This window comes from Micromys minutus, assembly GCF_963924665.1.
Source record: "Micromys minutus genome assembly, chromosome: 10".
In the NCBI taxonomy this organism is placed as follows: Eukaryota; Metazoa; Chordata; class Mammalia; order Rodentia; family Muridae; genus Micromys; species Micromys minutus.
The window spans coordinates 17,176,731-17,195,881 of NC_137979.1; the positions used below are offsets into that span (position 1 = coordinate 17,176,731).

The window sequence follows — 19,151 nt, forward strand, 5'->3', positions numbered from 1 at the left end:
AGGTTTCTAGGTACCTCCCTCTTCCGTAGGATTTTTATGGCTTCCAAGAGCAATCTGTGAAGTCTCTCTCCAGCTTCATAAGAATCACATTGAACCAACTGGGTTGAGAGATTTTATCTAACTTGGCTTCTTCCCTCTGAGAAGCCTTCTAGACCAGTGGCTCCCAACCTGTGTGTTGTGCCCCTTTGGGGGTTCAGTATCAGACATCCTGCATATCAGATGTTGTCATTATGATTCGTAATGGTAGAGAAATTATAGGTATGAAGTAGCAGCTAAATAATTTCATGGTTGGGGGTTCCCACCACAACATGAGGAACTGATTTAAAGGCTCTCAGTACTGGGAAGGTTGAGAACCATTGGCACCTAAACATAAGGTGTTAGTTACGTCTTCAGCAGTTGGGGTTTAGGTTCCGATCACTCAGATGCTCTGAGCAGTCATCTATAAATGAGCAGCCAAGTGGACCAATTTGTGTGGGTATGGATTTTCTTTCAACTTGTCTGTCCTTTTGTCCTTCCTTTGGGCCCCTAGCATGTCTTCTTGGTATGGGGTGGTTAGCAGCTTTACTGATTTGAATTATGCAAAACATAAATATTCAATTATTAGTGCAGCAGCTATAATCCCTTTTTATTGACATCTTTACCAATAACGGGGACCATTCCCTCCTCCATCCAATGTGCATCTAATCGCTGATAAAACTATGATTTTTTGCCACTGACTATTACTTTAATTTACAACCTCAAAATTTCCCAGAAGAATTGTGTCAGCAGGTACTAAAGGTAACTCTAGAACTGAAAAGAAAAAGTACTCCCAACTGAATCCAATAGATGTTAGCTAGTACGAAGTAACATAAGAAAGCCCGACAACTGGGCAGTGTCTAATTAGGAGAGAGTTCTCCAGGAATGGCTGGATGTGAGGCTGGAGAAATTACATATGAAATACGGTAGTCACCGCTGGCTGTCTCCCGTGAGTCTCACTGAGAGTATATACATCGATGGCATTTGCCACTTTGTCACATTTTTAGTTACCCGAACCCGTGTCTGGTTCCGTGTAAGTCTCCTCCTGCCAACAGGCTGCTTTAGAAGTTTGCAAGGCTTCAGGGAGCATAGCCCCAGGCAGAGATTGGGGGCTAGACCAGTCCTTACCTTTACAGCGGCGTGCACAGGGAGCTGGGTGCTGAGGGGGCTGAGCACATGCTTCCCAGAGTCTGGCTGGCTGCTTGGCTGGGAGGCTGTATCGTTCTTGTCGCTTTCTGAGCCAGGAGTGAGATCCTGAAATCCAAATGGTAGTGTTACTAAGGTACAAGAATAGAGCCGTAGCATCATTTGGCTGAAGCCCTCTTGTGTTCACCTCAGCATCCAGTCCTGGTAACATCCTACTTCCTACAGGAAGTCATCCCAAGAATTGCCAAAGTACAGGAACAAAATAATATGTGTATATGTATATTTTACATGTGTATTATGTCCATTTGCACGAGAGATATGCTTCTGTCTGCTGAGTGTTTTGTGTGAAGAATAGTTCTCTTTTCTTCCTTTCCTAAATTCCTATGCTGTGACTCAACAAAAGGGCAGAGGTCCTTACCCCCCCTCCTGGGAGGCCAAAATTGAGCTTCTCGGTTCTTCCCCGAACTCCTGAACCCCAGCATCTGTCACAAGCCTATGGGCTGCCTGTCTCTCAGAGCCTTGGTGTTCTAGCCTATCAGACACAGTTGCCTGAGAGAAAAGACATACAGCAGCCCCTGCATTTTCTCTGCGTCACTCAGTGCTTGGCCCCTTCTTCCCCTTCTGCTAGGGTTAAGCAGAGAAGAACCTGTCTTTTCCTCAAAGCCATTCTTAAGTCAGAAGCCAAGGTTTGCTGTCAGAAGATTATGTGCAAGTGGTCCGAGAGCCTGCTTGATGTTATCAGAGAGGTCTGACTGCAAAGCTCAGCGTGGGCATGAAGGGGAAGGGAGATGCTTGGATGGTGGCCTCCTCCAGGAGGAGTGCACATTCAGCCTGGCTCTCACACCTCCCTCTTCCTCCCTCTTCCTCCCTCTTCATATTTCCTTCCTGGCAGCTTTAACTGTGCTGTGATGGGGTGGAGATAGGGATGACAGAGACCAGTAACCATCATGGTTTTGGAAAACTGGACCCTGGATAAATGTCACTGCAACTTCCCCTCATCTGAATGGATGGATGTTTCAGTAGGAAAATGATTTCAAATACAAGTTGAGCATGTGTAATCCAGTATTCCAACATCTGACATGCTTCAAAATTTAATACTCTTTGAGGTTGACAAGAAGCCATGAGAAAAAAAATGCCATAGTACATAATGCTTCATGCACTATACACACACACACACACACACACACACATATATACATATATATATATATATATATATATATATATATATATATATATATATATATATATATATATATGCTATGGGTATGTATGCATATCTAAGACATAAGTGAATTCTGTATTTTGATGTGGATCCTATTCTCAGAACATAGTATCATGAATAGATACAGATACATTCTAAATCTAAACACCTCTGGTCTCCAATATTTTGGTTGAAGGATAGCCAAAGTAGATATTTTATTTCAGGGTCTATGGAGCTGTTTCTTGGTGGTCAGGAAGACTGAAGTCTTCTGAAAGGGAAGGGAGTGGCCTAGAGACTTCTCTTCAGAGAAGTGTGTTGCAAAACCAGGGTGGAAAGCACTTCTGTATCAATATCCTTCCTCCCCTCTCCTTGTGCTCCCTCCCATCGATCTCTCTCTTACGGGTCCTATGTTGCTTTGGGAGAGAGTGACATTCTGTGTGATCCTGGAATTCCTCCAGCCATTTACTCATGTAGTAACTTTTTCGTTCTCCGAGGTCCTCAGCTTCAGTGGTACTTACTAGGAAGGGCCAGGGACCTCAGGAGAGAAGATGGGAAGTGCATAATATAGCCCAGGGCCCAGTGTGAGCATCAGGACAGTGTGAGCATCAGGACAGTGTGAGCATCAGGGCAGTGTGAGCATCAGGACAGTGTGAGCATCAGGGCAGTGTGAGCATCAGGGCAGTGTGAACATCAGATGCAGTGTGAGCATCAGGACAGTGTGAGCATCAGGACAGTGTGAGCATCAGGACAGTGTGAGCATCAGGGCAGTGTGAGCATCAGGGCAGTGTGAACATCAGATGCAGTGTGAGCATCAGGACAGTGTGAGCATCAGGACAGTGTGAGCATCAGGGCAGTGTGAACATCAGATGCAGTGTGAGCATCAGGACAGTGTGAGCATCAGGACAGTGTGAGCATCAGGACAGTGTGAGCATCAGGGCAGTGTGAACATCAGATGCAGTGTGAGCATCAGGACAGTGTGAGCATCAGGACAGTGTGAGCATCAGGACAGTGTGAGCATCAGGACAGTGTGAGCATCAGGACAGTGTGAGCATCAGGAGAGTGTGAGCATCAGAGGCAGTGTGAACATCAGGAGTGTGAGCATCAGGACAGGGTGAGCATCAGGACAGTGTGAGCATCAGGACAGTGTGAGCATCAGGACAGTGTGAGCATCAGGTTAGTGTGAGTATCAGAGGCAGTGTGAACATCAGGAGTGTGAGCATCAGGACAGTGTGAGCATCAGGACAGTGTGAGCATCAGGACAGTGTGAGCATCAGGACAGTGTGAGCATCAGGAGAGTGTGAGCATCAGAGGCAGTGTGAACATCAGGAGTGTGAGCATCAGGACAGTGTGAGCATCAGGACAGTGTGAGCCTCAGGACACTGTGAGCATCAGGGCAGTGTGAACATCAGATGCAGTGTGAGCATCAGGACAGTGTGAGCATCAGGACAGTGTGAGCATCAGGACAGTGTGAGCATCAGGAGAGTGTGAGCATCAGAGGCAGTGTGAACATCAGGAGTGTGAGCATCAGGACAGTGTGAGCATCAGGACAGTGTGAGCATCAGGACAGTGTGAGCATCAGGTTAGTGTGAGCATCAGGACAGTGTGAGCATCAGGACAGTGTGAGCATCAGAGGCAGTGTGAACATCAGGAGTGTGAGCATCAGGACAGTGTGAGCATCAGGACAGTGTGAGCATCAGGACAGTGTGAGCATCAGGACAGTGTGAGCATCAGGAGTGTGAGCATCAGGACAGTGTGAGCATCAGGTTAGTGTGAGCATCAGGACAGTGTGAGCATCAGGACAGTGTGAGCATCAGGACAGTGTGAGCATCAGGACAGTGTGAGCATCAGGTTAGTGTGAGCATCAGGACAGTGTGAGCATCAGGACAGTGTGAGCATCAGGACAGAGTGAGCATCAGGACAGTGTGAGCATCAGAGGCAGTGTGAACATCAGGAGTGTGAGCATCAGGACAGTGTGAGCATCAGGACAGTGTGAGCATCAGGACGGTGTGAGCATCAGGAGTGTGAGCATCAGGACAGTGTGAGCATCAGGACAGTGTGAGCATCAGAGGCAGTGTGAACATCAGGAGTGTGAGCATCAGGACAGTGTGAGCATCAGGACAGTGTGAGCATCAGGACAGTGTGAGCATCAGGACAGTGTGAGCATCAGGTTAGTGTGAGCATCAGGACAGGAGATGTAGTTTATTAAACTCATCGTTATTCTTTATAATTACACTTCATAGTTTTAGTATCAGTTCCTCACCCTCACCCAGGCCCTTGGTGAGCTCGAGATCAGTCCTGCCAGGAGAGTGCTGGCGAACTGTGGGATCTCACCGAGTCAATTTACCTTATGCTTGAAATGTAGGCAAATCTATTTGCTCACACGGTAACTCAAAAGCTGACACTGTGAGGGGTTTCAATGTCTCTAAGATCCACAGCATGGTGCCTATGCTGAATAGGTTGAGAAGAGACATAAAGAAAATACGCCACCAGGTAAGCTCTTAGTGGTGGAATGGATACAATATAATCCCATCACTCAGCCTGAGGCAGGGGTATCCTGAGCTTGAGATCAGGCTATCCTATATAGTGAGACCCTGTCTCATGATAAAACCAGCAGCCTAGTGAGAGGCTGTAAGCAACAACAGTTACCATAGTGACGATATGAGATCTAAGACTGTGGGGCAGGCTCTGTTTTACCTGGATTGTGTCCAGAGGACCAGGCAGAGAGGCCTCAGTGGATTTGATGTCCGGGGTTGATCCCGCAGATCCCTGGGGGTCCTCGCTCCGAGCCTGATCTGGGGAAAGCCCATCTGTACTGCTGTCATCCTCAAAGGCAAACGCGTCCGCTGCTTTGGAGAAGCTCACCTCAGTCCCTGAGCGAGAGAAAACCGAGATGGAATGGGTGACTTGGAGCATCAGAGAGCCATTCAGAAACGCTGTGCAGTATCGCCCTTGTGCCAGAGCGCACGTTTTGCTCTCCTGGTGTTGAGCATGTTCAGGGAAGAGTGAGAATATGTCTTAAGCGATTAGGCTTCTACATGAGAAATTCCGAGTTTATCATCACGCACTAAACTTTATTTCCAGGCTGAGTCATGTGTCAGCCTATGGAACCCGTGTCCTTTTGTATATAAATCAGGAAAACCAAAAGGAATGGACGCGCTGTGAGGCCACTGGAAGATGATTCGGAAAGACTGCCCCTCTTCCAGGTTTTCCAGCATGAGAGAGAATCAAAATGACAGCTTGCCAGTTGCTTCATCTTCAAAGATAAAGCAGGGCACATGACACAAAATGTTTAGTGGACTTTGCTAATCAGGAGAAGGGAGGCCAGCTACTAAGTTTAAATTCCTAGATGTCAGATTTAGCTAACGTCACCAGAGTTCACGTCCAAATGGCCACTCAACCAAAGAGTCGCTAATTAGAAATGCCAAAAAAAAAAAAAAAAAAAAAAAAGAAAAAAGTATTTCAACCTGACTCTTATTTTCTCAGTCCACGGATTATATTTTCATGTCTAATATCTTGTGTCTTTGTAAGTTTTTCGGCAGCTCCCGCCATCTTCCAGATGCTTCCTCTGCCCCCCTGGGTGGTCTCTTAGAGCAACAGAGACTTTGTGCTGCAAACAGAGGTCATCAGACCAGAGGGAGCTATAACATTGTCCTGATCTGTTCCTCACATTTTACACCACCCATTCCCTGTCCGGTTTATTGTCCGAAACAGTACACAATGTGCCAAAGCCACAGAGCTCTCCTGACCCCATTTTAAGCACAAACCTTTCAAAGGAATCTCAGCATTATCGGGAGCCTTTCCAGCCCCTGTTCTGCAATCACACTCACAAGAACTTTCGACTCTTACTTGGTACAGATAAGAGACAGGAGCTCTCACCGTGGCGATGGCAAAGGCTGTGAGGAGCTGGGAGAAATGAAACAAATGTGGTTTGGGGCTTGTCATCGCCACCACTGATGGGCTGGCATGTGTCACAGACTCTCATGTGGACATCCGAGTGTCAAATCAGGAAAGAGGCCAGGCAAGGACACAGTAAGTGGAAACTCTGGTGACTAGCCCAACGGGAAGCCCATTAACCAGGAAGAGCTTAGATACCAGCACATCTGCTCTGTGGGTCATTTGTAGAAGTCATTATTGCTGTTGTAACTGTCAAAGAGGAAGTTTGTGATAGAAATGCATGCAGCACAAAAATACCTAATGTACGTCCTCTCCCTCACGGTAAAGGTCAGTGGTCTCTTTTACATTTAACTCTATGGATACAGAAAATGTAAAAAGAGAAGTTTTAAATAGGTTAGACTGAGTAAAACATACTAGTTGGGGTGTAGCTCAGTAATAGTGTGCTTGCCTAGTATGTACAAAGCCATGGGTTCAATTCTCAACATTGAAAATGATATTTTATTTTACACACACACACACACACACACACACACACACACACACACACATTGCTCTCAGTTAAAAATAATTGTATAGTGTGCCATTGTATTAATGGGAACACTTACAATTAATACTTGTACTTTGAGGTGTGTGCATGCACATGTATAAGTAGAGATTAAACCTAGGTAGGGTCTTTGTGAATGCTGGGAAATTGTTTTACCACTGAACAATAACCCCCAACCCATTTTTACACATTTTAGCATACACACACACACACACACACACACACACAATGTTCAATGCCAAATTGTTGTCTGTGGAAGCAGACTCACACGGAATGAACAAGTTTTATGTGTATATACATATTTGAATAGAATTAGTGAACAAAGAGGTCATGGATTTGAAGGAGGCCGGGGAAGGATTTGGAAAAAGGAAAAGGAAGAGAGAAATGTAATTAAATCTTCTCAAAAATAAAACAAAAATATGAAAGATTAAGAACGTGCAGAGAAAAACAGAAATCACTTATTGACCTAAAAGCCCAAGTAAGTAAACGTCAGTAATTTTCATATTTGTGTTTAACTCCTCTGGTTAGAAAGACTCACTGGCTATGTGCCAACCTCTTCACTGAAACCCAGTTTCTCTTTTCTATCCCTTTAAGACTCTTTATTTAAACACCCACCCCATCCTTGAGGAATCTAGAGTTAGTTCATACACTGTTTTCAGAACAATCTAAGCTCTGCAGTCTCTGAGCATCATTTTCCTGCATCAAGAATGACCCTGTACATTTTCCTTCCTCAGGGAAATCAACACCCAAGACCTCCTAAGAAACTCCTTCTAGTTGCCCAACCTATTTAAAAACATCATTGGAGTTTACAATCTATGCACATATTTAACATTTTTATTCCTGTTAAAATCTTTGCCACTAACGACCAGATAGACAAGAGGAGGTGAATGAGTCTCTGCTGCTGCCCACTTGGGAGGTCATAGCATGAAGTTGAGATTTGCCTGGTTCACACCCTGAGCTGATGCTGCATATTAGTGTGTGATCCTACCAGACCCCCACCAGCAACGTATTCTCTGCCCACTAGAACACTCTGAGATGTTCATTGTCTTAAGGCTTTTTCTATTTCTTTCGCTGTGAGGGGAAAGAGAGGCAGAGAGAGAGAGTGAGTGAGAGAGAGAGAGAGAGAGAGACAGAGAGAGAGAGAGGGAGAGAGACACAGAGACACAGAGAGAGGAGGATGCAGATTTCTTAAAATAAAACAGATTTGTGAGTCCTCACACAGACACGGAGAGCTAGGCATTTTCTCAAGTCTGTTTGGCTGATGAGGATATGGAAATTTCTGTTTTCTGTAACTGTTTAGGGACTGAACAGGGTGTGGATTCCCAGCCTTTGGACCCTCAAAGTCACTTTACAGAAGAAGGCAGCTCAACCGATCGATCATCTTCCCTGTTGGCCACAAAGCCCTTGGGTGGAGCCACCTGTTGTTAAAGGGAGAATCATTGGCCTGGTTCTGTTGGAGGGTAGAGAGTACATTAGAGCCACAAAGGCTCTGCCTCTGTGCACAGACACTGAAGATGCCCCCTAGTGATCTGATGCACTGGCCACTGGCAAGTGACAAGCTCAAGCCAAGTCGCTAGGATGACTGAAAACAGAGGTCTGAAAGTAGAGTCTGCAGTAAGTGCGTAGATGGTCTATAGGTTGCTGTCTGTAGGTTGCATGTTCTTGGCATTGCCTAGGACTGACAAATTGCTTCTACTCTGACCATTTGCAGGCTTTGCTTTTGCTATTACCCCCTCTTGCAGTAGGTCTAGCGTTACATGGTGTTTGTGTGGAATTAAACATGGAGTCAGTGGATCGGTGATTGGCATAAGGGAGGATGAGCATAGATTATGTGAAAATAGCATTTCCCTTTGCAAGAGGGACCGGAGTACCCTGAGCTGGTCATCTGTAGCAGGCAGGGTTGGGAGGTCCTGGCATTAAGCCCCTGTAGATGTGGAGAAACAACGTTCTGTAATCAGTTCTATTTTCCCCCCAGAGTCTGAAGGGAGTGGGTCCTCAACTATTTCACCCACTTGTACCCTTCACACTTTAAGAGGAGTAGAGGTGATCAGATAAGATATGGTAAAGAGGCTGAAAGTCCAGAGAGAGGTTGTCCGTGTACCTCTGTGGGATAATCAGAGAATCTGTCAAGGAGATGTGTCCTGGAGAGTGTCTATCACAGTTAGGCAGAGGAGCTAGTGATGGAAAGTTTTCTGGGGACTCCTGGAGAGGAGGGGGGCCTGGGTGGAATCTGAAATGACTGTCAGGTATGGGCAGGACAACAGGAGGGTGCAGGGGCTTGGATGGTGGTAGGGAGGGGAAGAGACACAAGAGGGACTGATAAACAGAATTGGGGGAGGGAGGCAAAGAAGAAACTTTACTAGCAGGAGAGAGAGTTATTCTAGGAGCCACACATCCTACAGAGTCATATCCTAGGAGACTGCACCGTCAAACCTTCCGCCAAATCACTCGGAGTTTCCCTGCTTAAGCCAACGGAACAAGGAAGCCATAAGCACACAACAGAACACACAGAAGCTGTTCACACGCACGAGAAGAAGCAGGGTGAGTGCCACATCCCCAAACGGGATGCCTGGTACCCAGAAAACATGACGTGGCCAGCTCCGAGTCTGCCAACAGGCACATCTGAGGACCACTGAGGGCTGTGCCGTCATATGGGCTACCCCAGTTCTGTCACCTTCAGGGCTGCAAGTGGTTTGGGTTTGCCACTCCCTGGGCAGAAGAGGAGGGAAGGGTCAGAGAGCACACACGGAGCTACACAGCTGTTCAGTTCAGGTTTATTGAAGAATCCTTCAAAGCTGCTGCTGCTGCTGCCTTCCTTTCACAAGATGCTAAAGGCCCCTGTGGGTTCTAGAGTTGGAAACACTTGGGGCACTTTCCTCTTCTTGCTTCTGTCACTTCAGAGGGAGTCTGACTATTGATGACTTACTGGGCCTCCATTTTCCTACCTATAAAATGGGAATAATAGATAGACCCGCCTATCTCGGTGTCAGGAAATAATATCCCCAGAGCACTGAGTCACACAACCTGACATAAACTGTTCAATTGTGTCTAGCTGCTATGGTGGCTGATACTGTTTTGGTTAGGAGCATCTGCCATTCTCAAGTTTATCATTATAAGAAACAAGAAGACCACCCAGGAAGCAGTTTATACTGTGGTCAGCTTCTTTTTAAAGGTCAGTGCGGTTCCCTGGCGAGGAAAACTCACTTGACCAGAGAGGCTGATTCTGGGAAAATAGGAAGTCAGCTTTCCTAGGGTAAGAAGAAATTCTGTCTTGGACAGGATGCCATCTTTGCTAGTTCAAGCCACACTGCTGCAGAGAGGGACACAGGGACACCTTATCTGTGTCCCTGTGGAACATTCACATCAATTGCAATGCATTGTGACCCTGGGCCTCTGCTCCAATCTCCCACGACAAGAGGCTGGCTGGGATCGGCTGGAGAGCAGAGTGCTGGCTATTGTCCCTCCAGACACGTCAGACAGCGTGATGACAAGGACCTGCTCTGAGAAGCCCTGACATCATCCTCCGGCTATGCCCACAGGACTGGCTCTTGGCACCAGCCCCTTGGGATCACGACTTCTCCATTCTCTGGAAGCGATTAGATGAATGAGTCAGCTGTACTTTCCTGTGTACTCACGTTTAACATTCCAAGATTAAATGAGATAATTGGAGGCCTGGTTACTCTCTCCCAAGAACCTGCACCCAGGGCTGTGAAGGAAGGGTGGAGCGCAATGGGAGAGGGTGCCTCCTCATTTTCTACCTTTGAGGAGGTAGCATCCTGAAGGGCAGGGGAGTTGTTTGTTGGAGGATAGACTGGCCATCCCTAACATCCTCCAGAATGAGAAAGAAGCAAAATCTGTTTCCCAAGGGAAAGCGCCACGGGTCATTCACATAGACGTACATGCTGTTTAATCCTGTCTGTTGTCAAGGAGACTTGATGAGACCCAACAGCACACTATAGACTATGGCTGGTGGATCCTCTAGTCGAAGTGAGAACTCGACTGCTCTCAAAGGACATCAGGTGTCCTCATTATAAAATGGATGTGAACTGGTACCCCAATAGATGGCTTCCTTTTTCTCAAATCCATGACACCTCAGAAACTCCCCTTGCGTCTCTTGACTGGATCCTCATAAATCAGGAGAAGTGCCAGCTTCTATGTATATGTATTACATGTCAGCCCTAGAGGTCAAATACTAGGAACAAAGACTATTATCCAGTGTGACCATGACATACTCCCTCTCTCTCCTTCCTTTATGGGACAGCAGTCAGTGTCCCTGTGGCTCCTGTCAGTACTTCCTGCTCCCCCTCAGGGATCCCCAACTTGAGCTGCCCACCTCTCGGCCATGCCGAGATGGATTTCACAGCACTGATGGCATTCATGTCACTGGGCATCGCTGCAGAGCCAAAAGGCCACTTTATTCCCTCAGCACCCACCCTTTCTATCCCAATCTGCCAGCTCCCCAATTTTAAAACCCTACCCTACTATTCCCAGAGTTTTTCCTCAGAAAAGCATCTGACATACATGCCAGGGTGTATTTCTTTCCCCTAAGGATCGTTTGTACTTTGGAAGTGATTTCTCATTGTGGAATGGTAGAATTTTGTCCGTGAGAAAGTAAGGCATGCCAAGGCAAACAACCCTACCATCTGGCATAGGGCCATTGTTATTGTATATCTGGCTTTAAAATGCATGATCAGGGTCAGCACTCCTTGGTCTCTGAACATGAACTGGGTTCTGAGTGAGCCAGGGAGAGGCTGATTTTTGAATTGAGCCTGAGGGTCACAGACCAAACCATGTTGAATAAAGAGGTTTCTTCAGGAACATGGCGGCTGGAAATGCATGGCCCTGGCGCGCCACACGCTAGCTTCTATATTTAAAGGTCATGGTGGTAAAATGGATTTCTTTTTGACAACAGAGCTACAGATTCTAAAACCCTGGCTAGATGGGAACTGAAGTGCTGACTTAGATGAAAATCCTGGTCCAGTCCAAAAACAACCTTTTCATTGTAGCTGGAGTCCAGGGTCCTCCTACTCTTTAAGGACTCCAGCTCGGTTTGGTTTTACTCAAGCCAGGAGTCAAGCATCTGGACAAAACCCTGCTTCCTTTGGAGCTAAGGGATGCTGGCATCCTGTGAAGAAACTAATGATCATGTAATTAGAAACTATGGGCACGCGAGAAGAGCTCAGGGCTCTCCGTACTGAGGAGCATCAGAGTAAGCATAGCTACTCATAAACCTGACAAGGCCATTCTGCATTCCGTAGAGAAGTCATCCTTCCTATGAACATGATGTTGGCTATAAGCCATGTCCTGACCTGACAAGGTTTTTCACAAAAGGATGACACACAATCAAATGCCCTCTGAGTGGTGGTCTCAAGAGTCTGAGCTTTGTCTTCCTGCACAGTATCTTCCAGGGAGATGAGAATGAGGCCAGCTAGAGTCTCTAAAACTGTATTCAGAGAAGAAACTCACAAGTCCGAAGGGGGATCAGTCCTTGGCATCGTATAAGAAAGAAAAGCCTGCAGTAGAAAAAGAGCTGACATTGTTCGGCGATTAGGGGGTGATCTAGGAATGATGAGAAAGCCTCAGGTGGGAAGGATCACTGTCAAAATGTCCATGCTTGTGTGAAGAAAGGTTCTAGATAATTCTATCTTAGACTTTGATTGATCCCAGAGGGAGGGAGACAATGACACAGGAGGCCTCTCAAGTCTGGCAGGCGCATAGAAACACAGCTGGAGAGAGAACCAAAAAGCATAAACAGGACGGGGCCGGCACGTGCACGGAGAAGAGGAAATCCTCAGAGGCTGTGGGGCTGATAGAAGACTACACACATGCTCATCCCTGCCTCGCCACAGAGGGGATGTGGTCCCCAGAAGCAATAGGCCATCTCTGCTGCTGGGACGGCTCCAGCTGCTGTTTCTACAGACATCTGGACCCCAGGCAGCCTAGTAATGTTTCCTAGTGTATGGTCATTTGCTTGTGAGACCCATAAGCCCAGAAGGGGGCACATGGATGGGGAGGGGACGAGTGCTCTAATGTCTGCTAGTACCCACTTCTGGCGTTTTCTTAGACTACAATAAACGTGTATGTAGCCGCCTTCTCCTGCCGTCCCTTGTTTATTCTGCACAGATTCCCTACCAGGCAACAGCCTTGAGTTTATCCCTCAGCTGGTATCCCTGCCATACCCCGAATGGCTACAGCACTTATCAGCTTTGCACTAAGTAGCTCTGTACATGGACTATGGTACTTCACCCACCCGCAGGTTCTGATCACGGCTCAAGAGTTTAGAGTGGGGTCTGGCACATCAGAAGAGAGTCAGTGGCTATGAGGAAGAAATGCCCGAATTTCCATGCAATCTTAGGTAGTCTGTCAGTTTGGATCCCCATGTGTGTTGAAGGTCAGAGAGTTTGTGGTTCCTTCTGAACTAAGAGCTACAGGAAGGCGACGCTGAGTAATGAATGGGGCCCTCACATTCAGCAGTTAAAACAAGAAGTTGTCGCTTTCCGCATCTCACTCCTCCACTTGTATCCCTACCTTGATGAGCAGTGACATCAGCCTTGCTCAAGAGAGAAACCCACGTGTGGCAGAACAGTCAGCGCGCACAGTTGTCAGTCATATCATACTCTTGTTTTGTACGCTCGGATGTAGGACTTTTTCCAGGTAGTCAGCTCTCGTCAAACAAGTGTGTCAGTCTTCCAATGGCATCCTGACCTTCTTCTGTCTCTCATAATCTGACTTCACACCAAAGATATGGTCTAGTCTGCAAACACAATCTGATCCTGCACACACACACACACACACACACACACACACACACACACACTCACTTTTGGCTCACCACTACCTTTTTGTTATCCCTCAGAAATTATGTTTTCTTAACTGGACAGTGGTGGCACACACCTTTAGTCTCAGCACTCAGGAGGCAGAGGTAGGTGGATCTCTGAGCTCAAGGCCAGCCTGGTCTACAGAGCAAGTTCCGGAACAGCTACTAGGAAATTTTAAAAAATGGTTCTATCAGAATCCTTGATTGAGAAGAACTGAAGTTTGAGACTCTCCTCTTCTTGGAAGACACGCTGTAAGCTGCTTTTAGAATTTAACCAATTTTTCTTCCATTACTGCCCCAGTTCCTTTCTTTCAGGACTCAGCTGGGATTCATTGTAGGTTACTAGTGAGGTCCTGATGATCTGTAAGTAAGTCTTCAGCATCTAGATAGTTTTCTGTAATGTGTGTGTGTGTGTGTGTGTGTGTGTGTGTGTGTGTGCTTTTTGTGTACATGTATGGAGTGTGTGAGGAGATCAAAGGAGCTATCAGTATCCATTTTTAGTCAATCACCCTCCACCTTATATTTTGAGGCAGGGTCTCTCACTGAAACTGGAGCGTGCTGCTTTGGCTAGACCTACTGGCAAGTGAGCTTCAGACATCCCCCTGGATTCTCTTCTCCAGTGCTAGGACTATGTGTATCTGTACCTGGCTTTCTACATGGTGCTGGTTTTCATGTTTGTGCAGTGAGGATTTTTCCCAACAGAACAAACTCCCTTGCCGCTACCTCATTCTCTACATAAATTATCTGTCTACCTGCAGCAAACAACCTAAGACACAGTGAGTACTGCAGCAAAGAGATTTACAGATGAGGTGGTTGAGTCTCTGAGAGATGAAGGGACAGCATCTACAGCTATGTGACCCAGGGCCACAGAGCTCAGGTTCAAAGCCAAGCTGATGCATCCCAAAGCTCTGCTTTGTGGGGCATGGGTGCATCTCAGTGCCAGGACACCAGCCTTAGCATTTGGGAGGCCCTGAATTCTATCCCCAGTAGGAAGAAAAAAAGAAAGAGAAAAAGAACCAAACAAGAACAGCAACCCTAGAAAGCAAAGAGTAAAACATGTCTCCAGCTCTCCCCAGATAGATTCTCAGCAAGCTGGACTTGAGGCAGCTTGAACTGAAGTGAAGATTTGGAGCCAATGGATCTCAAAAGTAGAATCATAAACTTCTTTATAAGAAAGGAACCAGACAGACTGACTTCTAGCAAATGTAAAAGCGAGAGGAAGAGACAATACCCTGAATATAGTAATTAACAGTTAATTAACTTAAAAAACAAAAATGGAGTTCAGGTTCAGAGATACTTAGAAGTACAGCAGCCAACACCACACACTCTGAAGACCCGTGAACTTTGATATGTAGGAGAATTTCCAGCTTGGGGTAAATTATACAACCAGTGTAAGATAAAAATTTGAATACACATATAACTTTGAGCATCACCATGAAAAGTCATCAAAGAACAAGTCTCAAGGTAGAAACCAGGTTTTGAAAACATAAACAGGGAGCACTCATGAAGCTGATTATGAGACCAGACTTAACACTTTCTGTCACTCAGATAAACGTCAAAGGTGATTATCAATTATTTTGTGACGTGTATGTGGATAAATCACCCATGACTAATGACAATTTGACGTCACCATGATGCAAAGCTGTAGGCTTTCAGGAGTAACTTTACTGAGAAATGTCATCTTCTCCTGGGCCAGCTATACCCTCTTCAATTCTCTTGGTCTGCTGGTGGCCACCATAGTCAGGCACATTGTCACAGCGTGAAACAAGCCCCTCTTCACGGTACTGTGAGGGTGGGATGCTCTAGGCAGGGATCTGCAGGCGCAGTGAACGTATTTTCAGTTTGGGATACATCTGTTTGCACGTGACCTCAGCGTACCTCAAGGAAGATCTGCGTGGTTTTGACATTTAACTCTGGCCAGTGTGTTGGAACGAAAACAGTAGAGAGCAACATTATTCATGAATGCTGTGACAGGTCAGCCATTTATCAAAGGGTCTGTTCCCCTTCCCATGGTGTGGAGTTTCTGCTGGGAAACAGATGTAGCTCAGCCAGGGGACCTCTACCCCCAACTCCCCACCTCGCCGGCAGACCAGTCTCACAGTGAACACAGTGTAAGAGAGCTTTCATTTTTATATTTCACTTGCTAGATCCAGAGGGTGACAAAGCGCCACGCTATGCTTCTAAAGAAAGTTTCATTGGAAGACAGCCATACCTGTTTGTTTGCTTGTTGCCATGGTTACACCCCCCTCCCCCCCACAAGGGTGAGTGAAGCAGTCCTGACAAACTGACCCTTTAAGATAAGGAGCCATCCTGCCTGGAGGGTGGTGGGGGAAGGTAGAGGATGATAGGGCCATAAAAGTAAGGAGCCTGCCATGGAGGACTCCTCTTGGTGGAATCCTCTTCCTGGACTGTTAGAACAACAAATAAACCAATGCCATGGCATACCAATTAATGTCAAACTTGGTGCGGATGCATAAGTAGAACCCTAGCGAGTTCTAAAAACAGAACCACAAAAGGTGGCTCCCGGGAGCATTCAGGGGATTCACTAAGAAAGCCACACAGCATGACTATGTCTGGGCATGTCACTGGTCACTGTCACTTCCCACCTTTGCAAGCAATTTACTCAGTATCCTTTTCAAATCCCCCTTATGGAAGAACATGTCATTACCTAAACCAACGACACCCATCATACAGAAAGGTGGGTGACTGACTGGTGACTTACAGCTGACAGAGAAGCAGAATGAAAACTTGTGATCATCAAGCCGTGGTAATGCACATAAACACAACACAGACAGCACGGCATGCTGTGACCTTTACCAAACAGGGTCTTTTTTATAGCCTGGTTTGGCCTCTTGATTGCTACTTCTGGCTCCTATAAACACCTCTCAACCTATCAGTAATAATAGGAGTCTGCTAAGCATGAGACACGTGATTATTCAACTGCCTCAGATGTCATTTATTTATTATGCATATATGAATTATATAGGCTTTTTTATGCCACATATATAATTTTATACATAAGGCATGTATTTCTCTGGCCCATTAAAAAAAAGAGTTATCCTGCTAGATATACAATTTTATTTTATTTATTTTTGTTTTCCATCTGTAGAATTTTAACAGATAGATGTAATCTACAAATCTAAAGGCATTTTGGCATTGTTAAGTGAAGTACAGAAACTATTGAAATGGTAGTTTGCTTGGGTAGTTTTAAGGTACCATTGACTGTATAATACATGAGTTTTCAACTACCAGCCAGTGCACAAGACTGGAGCAGGAAACATGTCTCATTTTTAGACATAGACATTTCCACTTAAACAAGATGAGCTGAGAAACGTCTTGGAACTATTAAGAAAATCCTCAAAATAGCTAAGAAAGAGAAACATGCGAAATGTATGTTTTCCACATCACAGTGGTCTAAAGGACCTGACTTCTAACCTTGTTATGGGAAAGAGAAGATTTGGAGAAATGGAGAGGGACTTTGCTTTTCTGAGTTTGGGGGATTCATATGCTTTAAACACACGAATTCACTGTTAACAAACCTATAAAGGTGCTGCGTTCCCAAGCCAATTTTGACAGGAGTAAAGTAAACATGAAAAACTGTCTCCAAGTCTCTAGCACACTTCTGTAAGTAGCCAGGATTCAACAGACCAGTGCAAAGTAGCTTGGGAAACTCAATGTCAGAGTAAATGGTAAAATACATCACAAAATTCTTGATAAAGCAAAATGACAGGTGCCTCTTAATCTAAGCCCTGACATCTTTGCAGAGGCATTTAGGTTTTAAATGTGAAAAGGTCAGGGGGGAAGGACTTTATATGTATAGTCGATGATGTAAAAGGTCTACATATTGATCTGAGAAATATTTTCAATGGAGACAAGTTTAGACACTATGAAGAAAAAGATAGAAAGATGACAAAAACTTGAAAGCACTGTGTGAAATCAGGATGCACAGGGCAACAGGCTGGTACAATGTTTGTCACACTAATGACAGATGTGGGGTTGTTGTGTGTTTGTTCTTGTATAAGTACAACATACACAGAAACACAGACATCAGGAAGAACAGGAAAAAAAGGCTGCCAGCTAGCACTGCATAATCTCAGGGGAAGGTACAAAGTCAGTATGAGGTTAAAGTGCAGATTAAAGATCTTTGGCTCCTCGCAGAGAAATAGATGACAGTTTTATCTTCGTGGAATAGAATGTTCTAGAAATGATGAGAGATGCTGAATAGCATTCTCCTACCCCTTCCCTGTCTGATAAAGTATCGGAGCAGTGGTGAAGAGCATGTACTCCTGAGAACTGTGGGTCTCATTCGAAGCTGTTCAGTGTGGAGGCAGCATGGGAAGAGGACAGCCAGCCCCTGGAAGATGTCTAAGTAGGCACTGGAAGAGGAGCCAGTGAGTCTCCTGGAGTTCATATTTCATAGTTACACATCCCCAACGCAGCATCCACATTGTCTCTGACCAAGTTGTAGACCAACTCAAGGGTAACTCACAATAAGCCTAGTTATGAGATGTCCTGGCACACGCTTCTGATGACGTATGGAGATACTGAAATATCTATAGGTAAATAATATCTTTTAAGTGTCCCCGGGAGCTGCCTGTGGATCTAACTGAATGAGAAAAGTCGGTTTGCCTACGGGAACGTCCGTCTGTCTCCTCTGCTTACCCAGGTCCAACTTAGAGCATCGCTGAGATGAACTCTGCCTGCAGTCTGCTCAGATCCACCTGAGGTCTGTTGGTCGAAACGGTCTAAGGAATGAACTAAGGCAGTTTTTGAGGGAACCAAACCGTGAGTGTATCATCTTGTTTATGAGTGTTTGGCCTTGGATGTCACCTGAGAATTGTCAGTTTCACATGGAACTTAATGTGAGCTTTGCTTGAGAAAGTCTGGAAAGTGCTATCTCCATCTCTACCGCAGCATGCAGCAGCCAAACAGCCATTTCTACTGTCCCAGGTCTCTACACCATTCACTCATTAATTAATTTGGTTTGAAGATCTCCCTTGAAGCCCAGATTGACCTAGAACTGACGATGGATTCCAGGCTGGCCTTGACATCACGGCAATCCTCCTGTCTCAGCCTCTCAAGTGCTGGGATCATGGGTGTGAGCCATCCTTGCTGACTCCTCTCCTCTCACCCCTCCCACCTCTGCCTACGTAACCAGAAGCAGGAGATAGTGGACCTCTGGGTATGGAGTATACACTTAGGGAACAACCCGTGCTCAGAACGAGGTTTTCCAGATTGCCAGTGCTGTGGCTGCCCTGGGGTTTACAAGTGTGGGATGGGCATGCCTCACCTTCCCCAACCCAAGCTACCTTTAATAGCCTCTTTCACGGAAGAATCCATAGGCAGAATGTTCTTCTCCACCAGTTCCAAGGGTCCTGGGCGGAAAGCGATCTTGTCATTGAGGTCATCGGCAAGGCGGGCTCTTTTCAGCTTCATCTGAGCAGTTGGAATGGATCTTTCTGCCGTGGAGGCTGCAACAAGGTTGGAAACAGACAGGATCCGTTTTAGAACTCAATGTCATTTTGTTTGGT

The 19,151-nt window shown here is 45.9% G+C and overlaps 1 protein-coding gene across 2 annotated transcripts in view; it reads right to left on the bottom strand.

The window, feature by feature from the left end:
• MYOCD (myocardin) overlaps nucleotides 1-19,151 on the bottom strand; it is a gene marked incomplete at both ends in the record, with an annotated part of 88,785 nt that overhangs the window by 19,686 nt on the left and 49,948 nt on the right. For both annotated transcript variants that reach the window (XM_080923296.1, XM_080923295.1), the window contains 3 exons: nucleotides 1,144-1,269; nucleotides 5,060-5,235; nucleotides 18,930-19,091. In XM_080923296.1, coding sequence (XP_080779422.1) covers nucleotides 1,144-1,269; nucleotides 5,060-5,235; nucleotides 18,930-19,091 — 464 coding nt within the window. The remainder of the gene's footprint in view (nucleotides 1-1,143; nucleotides 1,270-5,059; nucleotides 5,236-18,929; nucleotides 19,092-19,151) is intronic.